Consider the following 20,820-nt stretch of genomic DNA (forward strand, 5'->3'; position numbering starts at 1 on the left):
CCGCAAATAAAATTGAGAAAGGAAAAATGGACAGGGGTGTAATTTCACGGGAACAACATTATTTTTTTAAATTTATTTATTTTTGGCTGTGTTGGCTCTTTGTTGCTGCGCGCAGGCTTTCTCTAGTTAAGACGATTGGGGGCTACTCTTCGCTGTGGTGCGTGGGCTTCTCATTGCTGTGGCTTCTCTTGTTGTGGAGCACGAGCTCTAGGTGCAGGGGCTTCAGTAGTTGTGGCACGTGGGCTCAGTAATTGTGGCTCACGGGCTCTAGAGCGTAGGCTCAGTAGTTGTGGCTCACGGGCTCAGTTGCCCGGAGGCATGTGGGATCTTCCCAGACCAGGGCTCGAACCTGTGTCCCCCGCACTGGCAGGCAGACTCTCAACCACTGCACCACCAGGGAAGCCCCAGAACAACATTTTAATGTTTGCTGAGCCTTATAGCAAAAAATCTTTGATATAGCCTTAAACACCTAAAATTATTTTCTTAGATATAATCCAAATCACCTCTTTTTCTTTTAAAGTAAATATGTTTATATTTGACTTTTTCCCCTGAGTATGGTGTAAGGATAGTGCTCTTCAAACATTTTGGTTTATGTCTAGGTTTGAAGGGGTTAAAACAAACCTTGCATATTCATTTTCTACATGCCACCCCCAATACTCTTAAACCAAGAAGGATGAGTATAATGTGCTGCTTCAAATGAAGGAACAAGTCATGTGTGGACTTAGAGTAACTTTTCCAAGTAAACTACTGATTCAAACTCAAATCAAAACAATAAAAACAAAGACTCCAGAAACATACATTGGTAATATCTAGAGACTAATCTTGGAAGGACAGTTATAAATTCTAGAAGCTATTTTGAGGGGTTTCTTCTCAACTCACATGATCACTTAACTGTCCCCCTTCACCTGTAGGGGTGGGTTCCTGGCAACTGTGCATATACTTCATATCTCCTGCCAGTTGATTGGTCCTCATTAGACTGCAATTCAAGTAGGACCAATCAGATTCTCTCTCAGGGAAATTTGGAATTGGCATTAAAAAGTCTGACTTCATTCTGGGCTGTTCCAAGAATAGCAGGAGCTATAGTGACTGGGGACTGTAATGTCATTTCCTGCCATGAGGACAGAGCATTTGGAAAGCTAGTCTGTAGGATGGGGTTCAGGGGGCAGAACCCAATGTGTGCAGTGAGGAAGACTCTGTTCCTGGTGGCTTCCCAGTCCTGTTTCCAGCTCTGTCTGAAGCCTGGATATTTTCCTGCCTTTAAGTTCCATGACATGCTTTAGGTGCCCTTGTAATAAATCTACTCTAACACCCTCCCCCTCCAACTATTACAGTGACTATCTCTACAGCTACTACAATCACTACCACCATTCTTCTCTCCCTGACCCTCTTCCTCTTCCTCTTCCTTCTACTTCACAAGCAAAGTTAAGTTGTTTCTGTTTTTTTGCTTTTTTTGACTGAATGCAGTCACAGCCCATGCATGGGCCAGCCCTTGAGAAGCACTGGTGAGCTTGGCAATGCTTGGCCCTGTGACCAGGGCCTGGATGCAAGTCATTGGATCTTCTCCCTGGCTTCATTCCTGTTTCTGCTTTATTTCTCCAATAACCATTCCATCAACCCTCCATTAGGTTGTCCACTCCTCCAAGGGAGTTTTCTACCTGGACATGCAGAATAAAAAACAAGATTTAGAGAGGTAAAACAAAAGCAAGGTGCAAACAAAACAAAATAAAACAGAAACGCATCCTGGTTTCACTTAGTGTGCATAAGTAGCACTTTTAATAGTTGCTGAACATTGAAACATCTTTAAAAGCTCTAATAACCTTAACTTTGGACTGCCAAGCAAAAAGTGCTAGGAGGGGCCTTGAGTCTTAATTTATATCATGAACCTTCTTGCAGAAAGAACTGTCCCAATATTAATGAAAAGCCTATCGGAGAAAGAGAGCCCATCTCAGAGATCTTTAAATATTTTGATGTGATCCAGGAATCCCATTCCTGGGCATGTATCAGGAAAAGATGAAAACTCTAATTTGAAAAGACACATGCACCCCAATGTTAATAGCAGCACTATTTAGAATAGCCAAGACATGGAAGCAACCTAAGTGTCTATCAACAGGTGAATGGATAAAGAAGATGTGATATATGTGTGTGTGTGTGTGTGTGTGTGTGTCTATATATATAGACACACACATACACAATGGAATAAAAAAGAATTAAACAATGCCATAAAAAAGGATGAAATAATGCCATTTGCTGCAACATGGATGGACCTAGAGATTATCATACTAAGTGAAGTAAGTCAGAGAGAGAAAGACAAATGTTATATGATACCACTTATATGTGGAATCTAAAAAATAGTACAAATGGACTTATATACAAAACAGAAATAGACTCACGGACATAGAAAAGAAACTTATGGTTACCAAAGGGGAAGGGGGAGGGATAAATTAGGAATATGGGATTAACAGATACACACTACCATACATAAAACAGATCAACAACAAGATTTTACTGTGTAGCATAGGGAACTATATTCAATATCTCGTAATAAACTATAATGGAAAATAATAAAAAAGAATATATGTATAACCCAATCACTTTGCTGTACCCCTGAAACTAAGACAATATTGTAAATCAACTATACTTCAATTAAAAAAAGAGAAAATATTTTGATGGTCACTAGTATGTGAAAACATAGGCTGGGATCATGGCTTTCAAATTTCATTCCAGCTGAATGAGACTAACAATGTGACTGGCTAGACGGCTTTTCAGCTTTTTGTGAGCATCTGAGTTAAGACAGGAAAGCGAGCTCATCATGAGAGTCATCTGCTTGGCCCCAGGGTTCCTTCATAGGAGGTGGAGGGGAAGGTAACTTAAAGGTAACTAAGCTGTGGGACAAGCAGTTTGTGACACACAAGGTCCATTACCAAAGTAATGTCTACCAAGGGTCAGTAAATCAGGAGAGGGCGGCTGTTTTCACACATCTGTTCTCAACTTAATGGTTCATTTATTTAATTGATGACTGCTGTCTTTGGGGGGATCTGGTACTTTGTGGACTCAGGAGGGTAATAAATAAGGCTCTGCTTAATCTTTTTTTTTTTCCAACCTAAGGCCAATATCCCATCTGTGGCAATTCAGAACCACCAGAGCCAATTCATCATATAGTGTCCAAGATCTATTCTCTTTCCCCTGCAAACAGAGCAAAATTTCAAGTAAGCGAACTTGAATATGGGAGTGGGGATGGGGGCCCCTCATTCAGAGAGTGAGACTTGTGTTCTCTGAACTGAAAAATTGAAGAGGGGAACTGGGTATGTGGTTTCCCTCCCCAGTCCTCTAAGATCAGAGCTTTATCATCAAAAGACTGGAATTGAGAAGCACTCCTTTGGACAAGAATAGAAAGTGCTGAGCCTCATACATCCAGACAAGTGTAAGACCATGACAATGTGCAAGATGCAAAGAAGTGGCAAAGTAGCATGTGTGCTCTTAACCAACCTTGGGATAGAAGGCCTAGGCTATACATAATTTGTGAAATCCTTAGGAAATCTCCAAACCCTTAATAACTATTCCCATCCAACATTGCCTTCTTTTCCCTGGAGCTGCAAATAAGATCAAAATGGTCACATTTCAATTTATATCCTTTACTACCTTTACAGGTAACAGAGTTGTACAGGAGTGAGTCATGTGGGGAGGAAGCTTCAACACATTCGGCAGAGCTAATTAACAAGTTTAATTAGGATCATGGTAGAAGGAGGTCAATGCTGATGATTGGCATCATCATAAATCAAAAGAAGGGAGCACGGTCAGGGTTAAGTTTGAACAGACAGGTAGAGTGATAGCCTATGGCAGGGAGCAAGGGCAGGGCCTTTCACACAAGAAAGCTCTCAGATTTAGACCTTTGACATCACTTTCAAAGGAGAATTTATACATTAATATATAGCCACAGAGATACACTCACAACATTGAAAGAAGATCTTCCTCATATGACTTAACACTTTTATCTCACTTCTGGACCACACTCTTTAGAGTGTACTAGGAATTTAATCATTTCTATAAATCTTGTCATTACCTTGTCAATGGCTCAGTTGTATTATTGTACTTTATATTTTTGCTATTTAAAAATATGTTAATTACATTTAAGTTGTACCAAAATTGTTTTAAACCCTGTTTTGCATTTTTCTTCTAAACATGTTAGTAGTTTAGGCCTCTCCTGATTTCTGAAAGCCCCTAAGTTTGGAATATAAGATTTTATGATTGAGAGCATAAATAGATACCATGAAGCAAGGTGAGATGAACAGAAGACCAGCATCAGCTTTGCTATGGCAACCTCTGGCACAACAGAAGTCAAGACAAGGAAGACCGAGCACGTGGTCACTGGCTAGGCGTGGTTGCTCCCGGAAGTAGCCCCGCCCTGCCTGACCCAGGTTCTTGGGCTAATGAATGCCCGAGTACTCAGGTGTCCCACTTCCTAACAACATCCTGTGGTTCGCCTGTGGGTAGGAAATGTAGTTGCTGAATAATTAGTCCATGAATCATTGAGAATTGACCTGTGAAATAATGAGGAGGGATGCCCTCTGGGTTAGGAAACACATTTAGTATTGGAAGCCTGAAATTCAGGTAAAACTAAATCATAAGGTTGTCATGTTCAGGGTCTACATCAGCCCAGAACTGCATGTGATTGATTAAAATAAGCTGTAAGAAGAGGCCACCATAGGAAGAGAAATTGCTATCAGCAAACAACTAATATGGGTCCTGGAAAATTACACACAAACAAAACTAATAGTGGACGCAACCACAAAGGGGGATCATTTATTATATCTATCTTTCTTCAAAGTGGCCTCCCCCATACTAATGAGAATTAGTCATCTTATGACTCTCAAAGGAAAAACTTTCTTCCCCTCCCCACCACCTATTCAGCCTCTTTCAGTGGCTTGCCAGGTCCATTTTTTCTCAACACCCTGTGTCCACTTATAGTTATTTGAGGTGGGGACTGTCTCTTGTACAGTCCACACCTGTAGTTATCTAGTACAGTGTCTGTCTGTCCTCTCTTTGATCCCATGCTTAACTGGCTCTTGCACTCAGCGCCCTCTAGCCAGCTACAGAAGAGCATTGGGTTTCCCAGTGAACTCAGGCCACTTCCCTATTACTCCCAGCACACTTGGTAGCTAATCTCTGACATCCCTTTTGCATATCTGTGTGTACTGCCCTCTTTGGCTTCTGTGACTGTTTTCCACTTACTTCTCTGGTTCCCTGATCTAGGCCCAGGAAAACCTCTCTGGCCAAGCTGATGTTTCCCCCAGAGCACCTGGCTCAGACTAGGTGTGTAAACAGATTCATTGAATAGGCTAAATTGTTTTCTTTTCTTTAGTTCATCTGTAGTGATAATTTTATTTTTATAAAGAATGAATCAATTTAACAAATGTTTACTAAAGGCTTTCTATGCTCAAGTATTGCACCAAGCCCTGGAGATACAAAGCTCCCTGCTTCCCCTTCCTCCCACCCTTCCTTCCTTCCTTCCTTCCTTCCACATATTCAGTATTTTGCTTAAGATGAATAAATGTAGTCTTAGTCCTCAGAAGTCTTTCAATCTAGTTAGCAACTCAAAAAAGTAAATGGAGAATTAAAGTACAAACAGACATGATAAGTGCTGTGCTAGGGGTTTGCACAGGATAAGAAGAATGTGTGTGAGTCTGTGTGTGTGTGTTGGGGGTATCTATCTTAGCCTAGGGAGGGTCAGGAAAGCTTCCAGAGGAAGTGACCCTGGAGCTGAGGTCCAGAGAAGTAAGATTTGTTTGGGGTACAGGTTTTGGATGTGCCAAGCTGAGCGAACAGCTCATGCAAAGGTCCTGAGGCAAAAACCTTCTCATGTGTGGGGAGAATTACAAGTGGTTTGGAGCATGGTGTGCTGTGGAGCAGCCAGGGATGAGTCTGAAAATGTCCTCAGGGGTCAGTTCATAAAGAGCTTTGTATAGGGGACTAAGGAATCCTGCAAAGGCTGTGAAAATTTTATGTTGGAGATTGCCATAATTAGTTTTGCATTAAAAAGCTATCTAGCCAGCTAGAATGTGGATTATGGACTTGCAAGGCAATGGGCAATCCTGCAGGGCTGGGGTCCTATTAGGAGGCAGTGGCAGTAATAGAGATATGAGCTAAGAAGAAGGGGTCCCTGCCTTCCAAAAACTCCCAGTCCAGGGCTCATGAAAAATCACTGACCACAGTAGAGGGAGGGCAATATAAATAGAGGCAGGTGCACAGCACGATGGAACACTGATCATCCCTCTGGTCTGTATCATTTTAAGTTCCTTTTGTCTTTAGAATTCTGTAACTGCAGGCTACCCTTCTGTGGGGTTAGCTTCTCTGAGCCACTCTGCTCTGAGGCTAATATTAGGCATATAAAATAGGAACATGTAAGAATGTTCACAGTAGCACTGTTCACAAGTGCCACACGTGAACAGTGCAAAACCAGAAAACAACCCAAACACCCGTCAATGGGAGAGTGAAGAAATAGACTCTTGTAGAGACACAATGGAATATTGTGTGCAGTCAGAGTGCATGAACTACAGCAGTGACACAAATCTGTGGATGAATCTTAGACATACAAATGTAAGTGCTAAGTCCCCAAAGATTATGAACAATGTGATACTCTCTTCATAAAGTAAAGAAATAACCAGAATTTTAAAATATGCTTTAAAGGAATATATAAAATAAATATATTAATAATTATTTATTGTATTAGCATATATTATTTTTATGATTATAATTTATCATATTAATAAAAATATACATATATATAAAGACTATAGAAAAAGGAAACAAGAGCAAGATAAACATGGGATTTATTACTCGGGTGGAGAAAAGCTTGAGAATGAAGAGAAGGACCATGTGGTTAGGGTAAGTTATTGTCAAGGACCTAGAATTTGCCTTGGGAGGTAATTTGGAAGCTAATTACAGTATTCAAAGTAACTAGGTAAATAACTAAATAAGAAATACAAGAAAGCCATGTATGAATCCTTGATGAGAAAGTGCCATGAACAGGAATATGATTTATCTGATCCAGTGCTCTGAGCTCAAAAAAGAGAAAAGAAAGAAAGGAAGCAGACAGATAATGATAATGGCGCACATACAGGATCTTGAGGGGTGGGGCTGGAGAGAAGGCCAGGAAACCAGCAGGTGGGAGGAGAGAAGGAAAGAACCTGAGAAGCACGTGGCCCGAGAACCCAGGAGGGAGTGTAGGTCAAGCTCAGGAGAAAGGGTCAAAATCCCATGTCCAGTCACTAGGATCTTGTCATTTGTTGGCATTATTGGTGAAATTCCTTCTGAAAGCCTCTTGGAGAGAAACTGAGCCAGGTTGCCACACTGTAATTCAAAGGGAGCCTTTGCCTAGGATCACAAAGGATCTGAGTCAGGTTTGAATTTTCCACTATGAACAAGAACTGGATAGAGGTTACGCCCTTTTACAAAAAGTACATCCAACTGGAAATGGAGCCAGCTACCTCCCAGTTTTCCTGCTTCCCCCCCATCACGTCCCAGCAAACAAATCAAATTAATGTGCTGGCATACTCACAGTTTTATGATGTCTGGTCCAAATATGCCTACCACTAAATAGCAGGTGGTCTTCAAGAACAGTTTTTCTAAGAAAAATCAGGGGAAATAAATTATTTTTCATTATGATGAATTTAACACACGAGTTAATAATGATCTTTACTAGGAACTGAAGCTAAGTGCTTAATTTATTATTAATTCAAGTGATTAATTGTAAAGGTTTGGGAGAAATGTTATAGTTAATATACCCATGAAAATATCATTTCCATCTCAGGTTTATGTAAATGGCACTTTGTTTACTGTAGATGTTAAAGACCACTAATTTTTGATAAAAATACGGTTAAATTCTGGAGTCTCATTTTCTTTTGTACAACAGGGAATGTCTGAATGTTGGTAAGGATCTCATTTGTTGATGATGACAGAAACAGGACTTGCTTTAAAGTAAATAATCTGAAATATTGCTTTGTTGAAAATATTCTTCTCTGATGTTCATTTGGGGAAAAAAGACTTTACTTTGGCTATTTAATTTTTGCTGTTGGTATTCCAGACATAAAAGGCTACTAACTGTCACAGGTGTCTCTGCATTGCCATCTACACCAGAGAAACACACACACACACACACACACACACATATGCAAACCCATGGCCTAGACAACCTCCTTCTCCTGCTTCCCATGTTATGAAAGTACAGGAAGGCTTTATGGATTGGTCTGTTTGGACAAGGAAACCTGTTAAATCTCTGGTCCTGTTTCTCCAGTTTGTCAGCTGACTGTGGAACCCTGGTAATTCTATGGAGGACTTTTCCATGGTTAGGATGGATGGACTGTCCTGGGGACAGATGGGAAACCCTCCCTGAGAAAAATTTTTCTTGTCATACTTACCTCAAACTGGGCTACCAGTTGCTTGGAGAATAGGGTAGTGAAACAACAGGATAAATATGGGAAAACTCTCTGGTACTTCAATTTTACTCAATGGTAAATAATGTAAATATTACTTTTATATTAAAATAGATAGTTTCATGGGACTTTTTTTGCAATAAAGCATGAGACTTCAAACACATTATGCTTTTGAAGTAGGAACTTAAAACTAATCTCACATTACTATTGACCTTACAGAAATAAAAAGAACGATAAGGAAATACTATGACATCTGCATGGCAACAAATGAAAGGCAAACTACCAAAACTGACTCAAGAATAAATATACAATCTTAATAGACATACAACAAGAGATTAAATTAGTAATCAAAAATGTCCCATAAAGAAAAGCCCAGGACCAGATAGCTTCACTGGTGAATTGTACCAAACGTTTTCAAAAATCATCTGAATAGATATTCTCCAAAGAAGTTATACAAATAGCCAATAAGCACATGAAAAGATAGTCAACATCATCAGCTATTAAAGGAAATGTAAATAAAAACCACAGTGAGATACAACTTGACACCCACGATGATATGTGAGAATAAAAATACAGATAAGGGTTTCCCTGGGGGTGCAGTGGTTGAGAATCCACCTGCCAATGCAGGGGACACAGGTTCAAGCCCTGGTCTGGGAAGATCCCACATGCTGTTGAGCAACTAAGCCCGTGAGCCACAACTACTGAGCCCAAGTGCCACAACTACTGAAGCCCGCACACCTAGAGCCCGTGCTCTGCAACAAGAGAAGCCACTGCAATGAGAAGCCCGTGCACCACAATGAAGAGTAACCCCTGCTCACCACAACTAGAGAAAGCTCGTGTGCAGCAATGAAGACCCAATGAGGCCAAAAATAAATAAATAAAATAAATAAATTCATAAAATAAAGAGGCGGTTACTCTCATTAAAAAAAAATGACGGATAATAACAAGTATTGATGAGGATGTGGAGAAATCAGAATCCTCATATTCTGCTGGTGGGTGTATAAAATGGTACAGCAACTTTGGTAAACAGTCTGACAGTTCCTCTAATGGTTAAATATTGAGTTACTATGTGAGCCAATAAGCCCACTTCTAGGCCCAAAAGAATTCAAATATTTATACTCACACAAAAACGTATACATGAATGTTCATAGAGGAATTATATAAAATAACGAAGAAGTGGAAATACCTCTACCCAAATGGCTATTAACTACTGAGTGGATGAACAGAATGGGCTTTCTACACACAACAAGATATTATTCAGCTATAAAGAGTAATGACTTCCTGATACATGCTGCAACATGGATGAACTTAAATACATTATGCTGAGTGAAAGAAACATATTTCTACGATTCCATTTACATGAAATGCCTAGAATAGGCAAATTCACAGAGGCATAAAGTCGATTAGTGGTTGCTTAGCGCTGGGGAGAATGGATGTTTGGGAGGTGATGGCTAAGGGGCATGGAGGTCCTTTCTGGTATAATGAAAATGTTCTAAAATTCATGGTGTCAATGGATGCAAAACTCTGTAAATATACTAAAAACCACTGAATTATACACTTTAAATGAGTGAATTGTATGGCATGTGAATTAAATATCAATTCAACTGTTATAAAATAAAAACTGCACCCCTTGGGTGCTCCTCTTTATGGGTGTCAAAAAAGCTCTGAGGTCCCAAGTCTCAGACACCAGGGTTTCAGCACCAGCTAACTGGCTTCTGACCTTGGTCAGGTTGCCTCCCCTTCTGGATTTCACTTTCCTCATCTGAACAATGTAGGAGTAGGATTCAGTTCAGTTCCCTTCACTGTCTTGGAAGCTTGGAGGATTATGTAAGCGACATTCAAAATTACATGAACTTGCAAAGCACTTTGGAAATGAGTTTCTAGTATTGTTAATGTAAAACTAGTTTAGCAGAGAGCAGAGCAATTTAAAAATCGACACCAGGGTGTTCTTTGATATACTTGCAGTGCTGCCTGAAAGGCAGAGAACATTTTTCTTTTTTCTGGTAAAATAAGAGGTGTTTGCATGTGTGTGTATTTTTTATAGAACATTATTTTGCTCAAGTTGAAGTAAGTGGCAGCAATGTTCTCCTCACCCTCTGTGCAGGGCCATCTGAACAATCAGTTTTCTCAAACAGATTCTGTGATGGTTAAGAATGAGAGGCTCCTGCAGAGATGGGCTAATGTGGGACAAGAGATGGGCCTCTGAGAGCTAAACTCTAGGTCAACACAGAAGGGTGCAGAGCAGAGAGAGGCAAATTCTCTAGAAAAAGCCAGACAGGGCCCAGTCAGCCATGATCAGATGGTATCCTGTTACTGCTACAACTGAAGAAAAGACCGGCACTAACATAGTGCTAGTAACCTATCTGATGTAAAATGTATACAGTTAAACCTTGCCCGTGACCAGGAAAGTACAAGAGCATTTAATTTCTACAGAATCAAAAGGACTTGGAACAGCATAGGGAAAAAAAAAGTATGGTCATTCCCCAGGGCAAAGGAAGGTTAAAAAAGGAACAATAGGTGTATCCACATGTGTGGGTGTAAATAAAACCTAGAACATCCCAAGTTGTAAGTCACTCTTATGTTTATCATCACTTCGTTTCTCATAAGAAACTTTTGAGGGGGTGGTTATTTTTACCCTCATTCTATGGGAAGGAACTTTGAGGTTTAGAGAGGTAAGGCTTGCCCAAGAGCACAGTGGTTCAGTAAGAGATTAAAGTCTTCTACCCCAAAAGCCCAAACTATTTGTAGTATGCATTTCAACATACTTAGGACATTTTATTTGATGCCTCATCTACCTCAGGTATACACTAACTGCTGATTAGAAATTTGCAGCACAGTGAGGTGAACTGACCACTGAGATAGTTTTGTAGCTATGTGTTCTGGGCTGCATGTAGATTTTCAGAACCTACAGAATGTGAGGAGAGCTGCCTTCCTCATTTTAAGACGACATGAGTTTTTAACTATCATACTCCATGGAGATAAGATTTCTGCACAGGTGACCCAAGAAAGTGAAGTTCTAGCAAGACTCTGAGGGCATATGAGTCTACTGACCCCTGGTGAGAATGATTCCATTAATCATTTTTCCATTAACAATTCTGAGATTCTTCCAAGGTGTTTACTAATGAGAGCCAGAGGCAAATGCAGTGGGGTAAAACTGAAGGTCAGAAATACTTTGCACAATTCCAAAAAACATTGTCTTCCCAGGCATCGGAAAGGCCCGCATGATTTACTGAGTGATTATTCTCAAGAATGTTGCTTGCACGGTTTCTCTGCTAAGGTTATGTTTTATATACTTGTTTAGCTTTGGAGATAAAAGCAGTACTACTTAAAAATAATTTTTAAAATAATAACTGTTTGTTGCTGTGCATATTTTGACTTCCCCTCTCTCCCATTCTCACCAGACAGAAGGCAATACTGGGTGCAGGCAGTCACTGTGGACCAGGCCTATTATGTTTTCTAGAAGGAGAAATCTTTAGCTAAGGGTCAGACTATCTTTGTCACCCTATACAATTCACGTGACCATTCTGTGCACTCTTTCATATCCACAAAATGGAAACAGTAACGCCAACCCTGCCCTTATGTCTGTCAGGTGAAAGAGCCTTTAATCCAAACTGAGTACTTTATTTCTATCTAGAGGTGAATATTAATTAATAAAATGAAAATAACTCCAAATAGCCTTATAAATCCTTTGAAATTCCTCCAATTAAAAGGTAACCCTCGGGCTTCCCTGGTGGCGCAGCAGTTGAGAATCTGCCTGCTAATACAGGGGACACGGGTTCGAGCCCTGGTCTGGGAAGATCCCACATGCCGCGGAGCAACTAGGCCTGTGAGCCACAATTACTGAGCCTGCGCATCTGGAGCCTGTGCTCCACAACGAGAGACGCCACAATAGTGAGAGGCCTGCGCACCGCGATGAAGAGTGGTCCCCACTTGCCACAACTAGAGAAAGCCCTCGCACAGAAACGAAGACACAACACAGCCAAAAATAAATAAATAAATTAATTAATTAAAAAATAATAATAATAAAAATAAAGTGAAAAAGAACAACCTTCTTTCAAAAAAAAAATAAATAAAGAATCGTATTTGTAAAAAAAAAAAAAGGTAACCCTCCACTGAAAAACTGAAATACCAACTTTCCTTCCCTTGGCAAAGTGCTAGCTTCTATTTTACCACCATCTGATTTTCAACCTCTCATTTTACCTCAGCAGACTCTAAAATTTTCTGTTATGAGTCAAAAGGAGCCAAGGTGGAACCTTGAACACCAGCAATCTTGGTTCATGTTGTTTTGTATTTTGCTGGTACACTGGGACAGGATCATCTGAGAAATAAGATTTTTACTCAGCCTTTCATCTTTGAACAACACAACTTTGCTTAAAAAGAGAAAATCAAACTCAAGGTAAAAATGGTGATATCTGTCAGTGTGGTCTATTACACAGAAATGACAACAATCAAAACAAGTCTTAATGATGATTATGACTTTTTAATTTTTCTTCCTTTTTGTAAAATGGTAATAACATTTTCTTCTTTCTCTAATTCAGAGATGTGAAAATATAAAGTAAGGTTTATAATAGATTTTGAATGTCCAATAAAAATGGGGATGGATAAATAAAATATGGGACATTTATATGGTGAAGGACTATAGAGTAATTAAGAGGCCTGACCTAAGTCTATATATGTCTTGACACATATAGATCTCAAAAACATAATGGTGAGTGAAAAGCAGAAGTTGCAGAGTGGTATATACAGTAAACATTGATGTAAAACTACAGTCCCCACAAGGGAGGATTCTGGAAAGATGATGGTGGAGGCAGCAGAGTTTTGGAATTTCACTGAATCTCTACAAAAAAAAAAAAAAAAAAAATAGAGCTTCTAGATAGGAAAACCAAAACCCCATGGACAATACTTACAACAAAACTAGATATCTCCACGATTCCCAGAATACAATTAAGACAACGATAAACCACTCACAATCATGGGACTTAAGGGTTATCAACATCAGTATGGGAGAAAGTAAAGGGAAGCAAAGGGATGAATAGCAGAATCTCCAAAATAGCCCACAGGTATTGATGACAAAGTATGGTGGGCCAATGAAGAACATCAGCTGAAACTGGGAGGGGTTTTGCCCACTGCAGTAGCAGATGAGTGCAAAGGACTCAAGGTTGTAAGGACTAAAGGGTTTGAGTGGTCAGGCATTTACAAGTTCTAGAAACTGACCTACCAGACCTCCCTTCCAGGACAGGGCCCACACTGAGGGGAAACTAGTGGGTTTGGAATCAAAATTGAGTTGGATAGAAGCAAAGTAAAGAGAAAATCCAGGTAAAAGTGTGCAGAGGGACAGAATCAGAAAATTTCAAGATGCAAGCAGCCATGTGTTTATTTACTTACTTTTTAACACTACACAAAAACAATGGAAGAAGGAGTTCTGTACATTTGGAGAAGCTACCCTGAGCCACTTCTCTTTCTAAGAGTTTTTGAAAACTAATTTCACATAAAAATGAGCAACAGATATGTATCTAGGTCAACTCCCATACAAAGTTATTATAAGAAAAAAAAAAAAGAATAAGGAACAGAATCACATCCTTACAGATAGCAAAAACATGCCAGAAAATCATGCCAAAAAAAGGATTAAAACATAACAGTATTTCAAAATGAGTGAGAAGCATTAATAAAATGGTATAAGACATGAAAGAACAACAGAAATCAGAATTGGAAAAACTCAGGTATGGAATAAAAGAACTCAGGGAAGAATACAAGATTATAAAAGTAATGAAATCTAAATTAGAATGAACACAAGAAGAAGGGAATACAATAGCTGACGTTCTAAGAGAAATAGAATATGGAAAAGAGGAAAACTTTCAAGATAAAAAATAATTGAAGTGATAAAAAGTATTCATTCAAGAGATAGGCAAAATCGTGAATACAGGCAAAGATTTAAAATATGGTTATAGAAATCCCTGACAAAGAAAACCAAATCAAGGAAACTGACCAAATACTAAAAACTTTCCTGAAATTATAAAAAATGTATTTGAAGCCACATATTAGTTTCAAAATGAGAGAATAAGAGCACACTGCATGCCTGAGAACATCAATATACAACAGCCGACACCAAGCCATAGTCTAGTTAGATGACTAAATTTTATAGAAGAAAAAAAAATCCTTTGAACTAGGCAAAAACAGCAAGTGACTTATAAGAAAAAGAAAATTAGATTATCATTAGGCTTTTAAATAACATATTTAAGACACTTAGGGAAAGAAATTGTGCCAAGGTTTTTTTTTTTTTTGGCCACACTCTGTGGCATGTGGGATCCTAGTTCCCTGACCAGGGATTGAACCCGAACCCCCTGCAATGGAAGTGCGGAGCCTTAACCACTGGACTGTCAGGGAAGTCCCTGCCAAGGATTTTTATATCCGGAAAAACACTGACTTTCTAACATAAAGGACAAGCCAGCTTGTTATCAACATGCAAGAATTCAGGGAATATTGTTCCCATGAGTCATTCCTGAGGAATGAACTTTAGACAGCAACTCGACTAGAGAGACATCTGCATAAGGGCTGGTGGTGAACATCAATCTTACAGTTGCTGATGGAACTAAAACTAAATGAAGATGAAAAGGGAATGTATATATTGTACGTAATGGCCATATACTCAAATAATACAGTACAATGATTGAAAAGGGTGGAGAAATGGGAAAAGCATATTCAAAAAACAATTTTTAACCGCTCTCAATGATTATAAAATATATTAATAGTAGTAGTGTTAGGCTTGACGTCCTGAGGCTGTCATATGTGTAAAGAAGGATAGGTAAATGAGTAATTATGAGATATTTTAATTCTATCAATCTCCCTGTCCTTGAGAGTTAGAACTTTGAGTGTGGAAAGAAGAAGATACAGATATGATACAGAAGAAACTAAGAAAAAAACTCCTACAGTCCTGAATTTGAATTTGAAGTGTCAGAATGAACTCATATACTTTATATTAAAATAATATATGTAAATGTATATATGTATATTTTCTATCACTGTCAACGGAAGAAGTCTAGAAAGAAGGACCAACTGAGTAGCAATGACATTCCTATGCACCCAGATCATGGTCTTAATACTATTTCCCACTAAAAGAAACTAGAGCTTCTAAGAGAAATGACTGATTTCAAGCCTGGGGTTGGAAATGTACAAGACAGGCTGGAACAACTTGTCACACTAGTTAGTGAGGAAGCTACAAAGACTACTTAGACTTATGTCAAAAGGACCCAGGAGCAAACTTGAAGAAGTTCCTACTGGTCAAAGATGAGAGAATTTGAGCTTTAAAGGGATAATAATTGAAGTAGTCTGAAACTCATCAAATGTGTATAAATTCATGAGTTCATAATGATACTTTAAAGAAAACCAAGTGACTTCTTTGGGATGATACTACAAAGGCAATGAGTTATTTGAAAACTGGCAAGTAAAACAAAAGAATCAAGCATTTATCCTGCCTTTCTTAGAATGAATAATAGTACCATTAGGAACTGTGGGGAAAAACATCCCTAAACTATGATGATGATGAAGGAAACTGTGTCTAATATATTTCAACTACTAAAGGAAATATAACTGATAGATTAGAATAGCACCATTTTGCAACCTCCAATGAACTAATAGACCTAGTCATAGAGCATCAACAGCTGTTAGTATCACAAAAATAAAAAAGAGAAAACCACTTATGATGGCCTCCTGATGAAAGAAAACACCATCACTTATAGCCTTGCCAAAGAAATCAAACTGGAGTCTCATCAAGCCTCTGGATCTAGCTGCCAATTTTCAGGAAATACAGAGCACAGAGAAACATATTCAATCATACCACAGGGATGCCATCAGGAAAATGCAGAAATCTACACGGCAGATTCCACAGCTAGAAGGGATGGAAAGGAAACTGGTAGATTAAAATCGACTTAAAAGACACATCAAAAATTTAAAAACTGGGCAAGACTATGGTGTCTGGAGATATGCAGTTGGGTGATAAAGCTATAAAGCAATACAAGGAAATGATTATAGTAACCTTCAGGATGTTGTTTTTTTAGGGGGGAGGAGGAATTTATGATGGGTTGAGGCATGTGGATGGGACTTTTGGAGCAGCTACCTATTTGTTCCTTCTTGACCTGGGCTATGTTTACAAGGGTGTTCACCTTTCAACAACTGGTAAAGCTCTACATTTATTTTGCGTGTGTTTTTTAATTTGTTTCCTTTTACCAAGAAAAGGTTAAAAATTATCCACAGACAATACTACACATAGTCTATGGATTCATACAAGTGACTGTAAAAGTATAAAATTTGCCAAACCCAATGCCCATCAAGCTCCTAGGAGTGGTTCCATCTAGGGAGGTGGTAGGAAAATGTAACTGGGAGTGGGGGAAGCCAAAGGGCGTTTCAAGTCTATTTGTTACCTTCTAATTCTGTGAAAATATGTCAAAATCTTAGCAACGGTCAAACTGGGACATTGCAAACACATGTATTTGTGTATTATCCTTTCCCAGTCTTTATTTTTGAATTCTAAAAAAATGAGCTTATGAGCATACATTGAGACTGCATGCAATAAATTTTCCGAAAATGTTTTGACGCCATTGACACAACATCTGTTAAATCAAATATAAAATCGTCATGAGTCCAACTACCTTACTTAAAAATAATAATGTAGGCATCTTTGAAGAATTAGTTCCTTAACATTAAGTGAATGAAAATTTGACTCTCAAAGAAGTTTATTCATTGTGATTGTACACCTAACAGTATTCTATAAGAGAAATAGCATCAATATTTTCTTTCTGCTGAGAGTGTAAAAAACTATACAATTTGTTTAAACCACCAATCATTTCCCTCTTTTGCAGGATGTGTAAAGGATTTTATAGAGATCCAGTTCAAATCAATGGAATGTCCACAGATTATTTTTCCATTTGGAGTTTTAAGATCCATTGTCTCCTCAGCCTAAATAAAGCTCTGTGTTAGAAAGGAGGTGCTTGCATCTGAGAATATGTATGTGGTTAAATTAACATAAATCATTGAAACTTATTCATTATTCATAATTTTGACCTTCTTGGTACTTAAGGCCATGAACACCAGGTGGGCAAATCATAAATGTGACACATAAAACAACAATCGGCCAGTCTACATTTTATTCCCTAAATGTCCACAACAATCTCATTCTGCCATGAGAGAAAATGAATGTCAGGGGAAAAAAATTGCCTCAAGTATTTTTTTGTGTCTTCCTTTTAATTTCTATGAGCTCCATAAGAATATCAACTCACAGAAATAACACAATCAGATTCTCCTCTGTAAGCACATGTAGGGTATAAACTCCCTCATGATGGCTCATGAATGAGAAAAAACGCAGACCCACAGCCAAGTGAGTCTTTCTGTATTTACCAGGCAAGTAGCTGCACAGTCTCTCCATTGAGGTCTGGACCGTTGAGTTGTGAACTTGAGCAAGCTGTTCAATCACAGACACCACCAGCACACACCCTGCAAGGGAGCAGAAGTCAGCCATGTCACATGGAAAGCTGTGCTGGAGGGTTGGGGGAAAGAAAGGGGATATATGTGTGTTCTTAAAAACACGAACCTTTCTAAAACAGAGAACTTTTCTTTGTCATGCTTTTTATAATCGACCATGTGTGTAAATGCACAGAGTTGTAGTGAAATATGAAGTGTGGTAAGAAGATTGTGTATTTGGGGGTCAGAAAGACTGGTTATCAGCTTACCTTTGTCACTTGTAAGCTATGTGACTTCGGGGAAGTAATTGAATCTTGCTTTATTTCCATTTCTTTTCCATCACTATCTCCTGTAAATGGGGAGATAGCGCACGGAAGACATTTACAGGAGATAGTGCATGGAAGACAGCCAGCACTGAGGAGAAGCTCAGTGGAAAGTGGTTCCTTTCCTGTCCCCTCTCCTTCCCTTCTGCACGATAGCTTCACTGTGAGTAAGATCATTCTCACCCTACACATTCTCAGCCCGTGACCTAGGGTCAGATTTTTAGTTGTAGAAAAGCAGCAGAAATTGCCCAATATTTGGAGTCAGAAGACCTAGGTTTGAGTCTTGCCCTTGAACCTTGGATTTACCACCCATCCTTTCTAAGCCTTGTTTTCCTCACTGCAAAGTAAATAAGTGTCCCAAAGGGCTGCTGTGATGATTAAATGAAATAAAAGTGCAAGTGAAGGTGCCTTTGAAATCATACACTATTGTAAAATATTATTTTACCTCCCAACTATAAAGCACTCTGCTTGAAAGCATGTACCAATATAATAAGTGTCTAGAAGGAACCTTGGATTAAATTAGGAATATATTCCTTAAGCTACTTTGATGTATGATAAGTGTGAAGGCTCAGAACTGCTAGGCTAATACCCCTGGAAGTTTCTATCACCAGCCTTGATCTCCTAAACCTCTAGGGAAGCCCAAACCTCCTTTGTCCAAAGGGAGGGGACTCTTCTATACACAAGGGGTTGGTTGGTCAAAGATCAGTGAGCCTGAGAAGAAATTGTTAGGCTTCATTTGGATAGGAGGAGTAGTACTTATTGGCAGAGGTTGGTTTCTAAGGAGGCAAAAGAAGGATTACATCCAAAGTAAAGAAGTTCCAGAGTGCCTGGCCCAGAATTAAGCTCACTATTATCCACCTGCTCAAGGAGCTGGGGACCCAAGTTCACATGCAGTGTCATTAAAACCAAATTCCCACTAGGAATCCTTGAGGGAAAGTGGCTGATAACAGATGTGAATAGTACAATTGGGCATTTCTTTAAACCTCCCATAAAATGAGAGATTGCCAACAAAGAGGGAGAGATTTCCACCTTTCTAGACACTGCAACACCTGACCAGGCTCTGGCCTCGTTTGTTCTGTACCCTCTGGTAAAGTTGGGCAAAGCTGGGCTCACCAAATCTGAGATAGTTTGATCTTGATACCATAGTCTTACTGCTCTGGGAGCACCTACTTCTGGGACATTTATCAACATCAGTTACCAAGGTTGATTGGATGTGCTTTTAACCTGATCCATGCATTGAGGGTTTTATTACATTGCAATGAATTCAGTAGCTGATACTTATTAGCACTTTACAGCCTAAAAAGCATTTTCATATATATTTTGTTTTATTTTAAAAATAACTTTTCAAAAAAGATAGATACAATGCAATCTCATTTCAGAAAAATTTTAAGATACACAACAGTGTAAAAAAGATAAACATCACTTAAATCACCCAGAGATAAACCAATTTCACTTTTATTTTAAATAGATAAAATATGTTTAATATATGGGAATATTTTCAACATTTATAATGCACTATTACACCTTGACTTATGTCCCTGCTAATCACCTGCTAAGTTAGGTGGAGCTAAATACATTTTAATAACTGCAATTGAAAATAATTATAAGTAATTATACTACAATGTGACAAGAGGATGCAATGTGGTATAGTTGAAAAGGGAGAAGCTTTGGAATAAAAAATAAACTTTTCTTTTTTAAACAAGGTTCAAATACTGGATCAGTCACTTAAAATGGTGTAACTTTGAACAAGTTACCTACCCTTCTGGAACCTCTTTTTAAGAGCTTAGGGTTAGAGCATAAGTTCCTTGAGGGCAGGAATGGGGTCTTAGTATCTCTAACTTTGAGTGCCTGACATAAGAGCCTGGTTTGGAGGAAGGAGATAAGAGATGCTGGCTGACTCGTAGCCAACTGACTGGAGAACCAACCGAGGGACACTTCAGTTGTCACTTGCTGGGGACCTCCATAGGCAACGGTTAATGGATGCAACTGAATTTGTGTTCTGGCTCAGTCATCTCACTGATGACATTGTTTACTCTTTGTTCCATCTCAATACAGGAAAAGCCTCCACTTTTCATCCTGGTGTGAAACAACCAGCGCCCTCTCTTAAGTCAACCAGCAGATTCTATAGCAAATGGTCATGATGTGCAGCTCAGGATCAAAGAAGAACGCGGTGGAGATTGGGTTGAGATCTTGAATAGCAATCACTTCATATGGAGTCTTATCAATGAGTTGCAGCATTTGGCACCAGAATGGACTTGAAACACAGGTATGTATGTATTTATTTTCATCCTTGGAGTGGAAGGATGAATGCAAAGAGAATTGTGCTGCTTGAGACCAACCTGCTTCTTTGTACTTACAGATATGGGCTTTTCTTTCACTCAGAGCAATCCCAACAAGGACTCATGACTTTTGTGGCTCCTTAGCACTGCTGGCTAAAACTGGAAATCATTAGATAAATAAAAAGGAACAAAAAAAAGTCAGCCTGTCTCTGAAGATTGGGTGGATCTTGCCACTATCGCCACTCTGCCTAGTGAAGAGTTATTATGATCAAAAGGACCCGGCAGAAAAGCAGGTAATGGGGCTTGAAATATGTAAACGCCCATGTTGGGCTCAGC

General features: G+C 39.0%; 1 protein-coding gene across 4 annotated transcripts in view; it reads right to left on the bottom strand.

Annotated features, from left to right (window-relative positions):
• Nucleotides 1–20,820, bottom strand: part of AOAH (acyloxyacyl hydrolase) — a 178,404-nt gene that overhangs the window by 139,768 nt on the left and 17,816 nt on the right. For 3 of the 4 annotated variants that reach the window (XM_082399520.1, XM_082399517.1, XM_082399518.1), the window contains exons 3-4: nucleotides 17,820–17,915; nucleotides 7,556–7,622 (exon numbers count right to left, since the gene is read on the bottom strand). In XM_082399520.1, the coding sequence (XP_082255646.1) occupies nucleotides 7,556–7,622; nucleotides 17,820–17,915 (163 nt within the window). The remainder of the gene's footprint in view (nucleotides 1–7,555; nucleotides 7,623–17,819; nucleotides 17,916–20,820) is intronic. The other variant, XM_082399519.1, reaches the window with a different exon arrangement.

This window comes from Balaenoptera borealis (assembly GCF_965194805.1).
Source record: "Balaenoptera borealis genome assembly, chromosome: 7".
Classification (NCBI taxonomy): domain Eukaryota; kingdom Metazoa; phylum Chordata; class Mammalia; order Artiodactyla; family Balaenopteridae; genus Balaenoptera; species Balaenoptera borealis.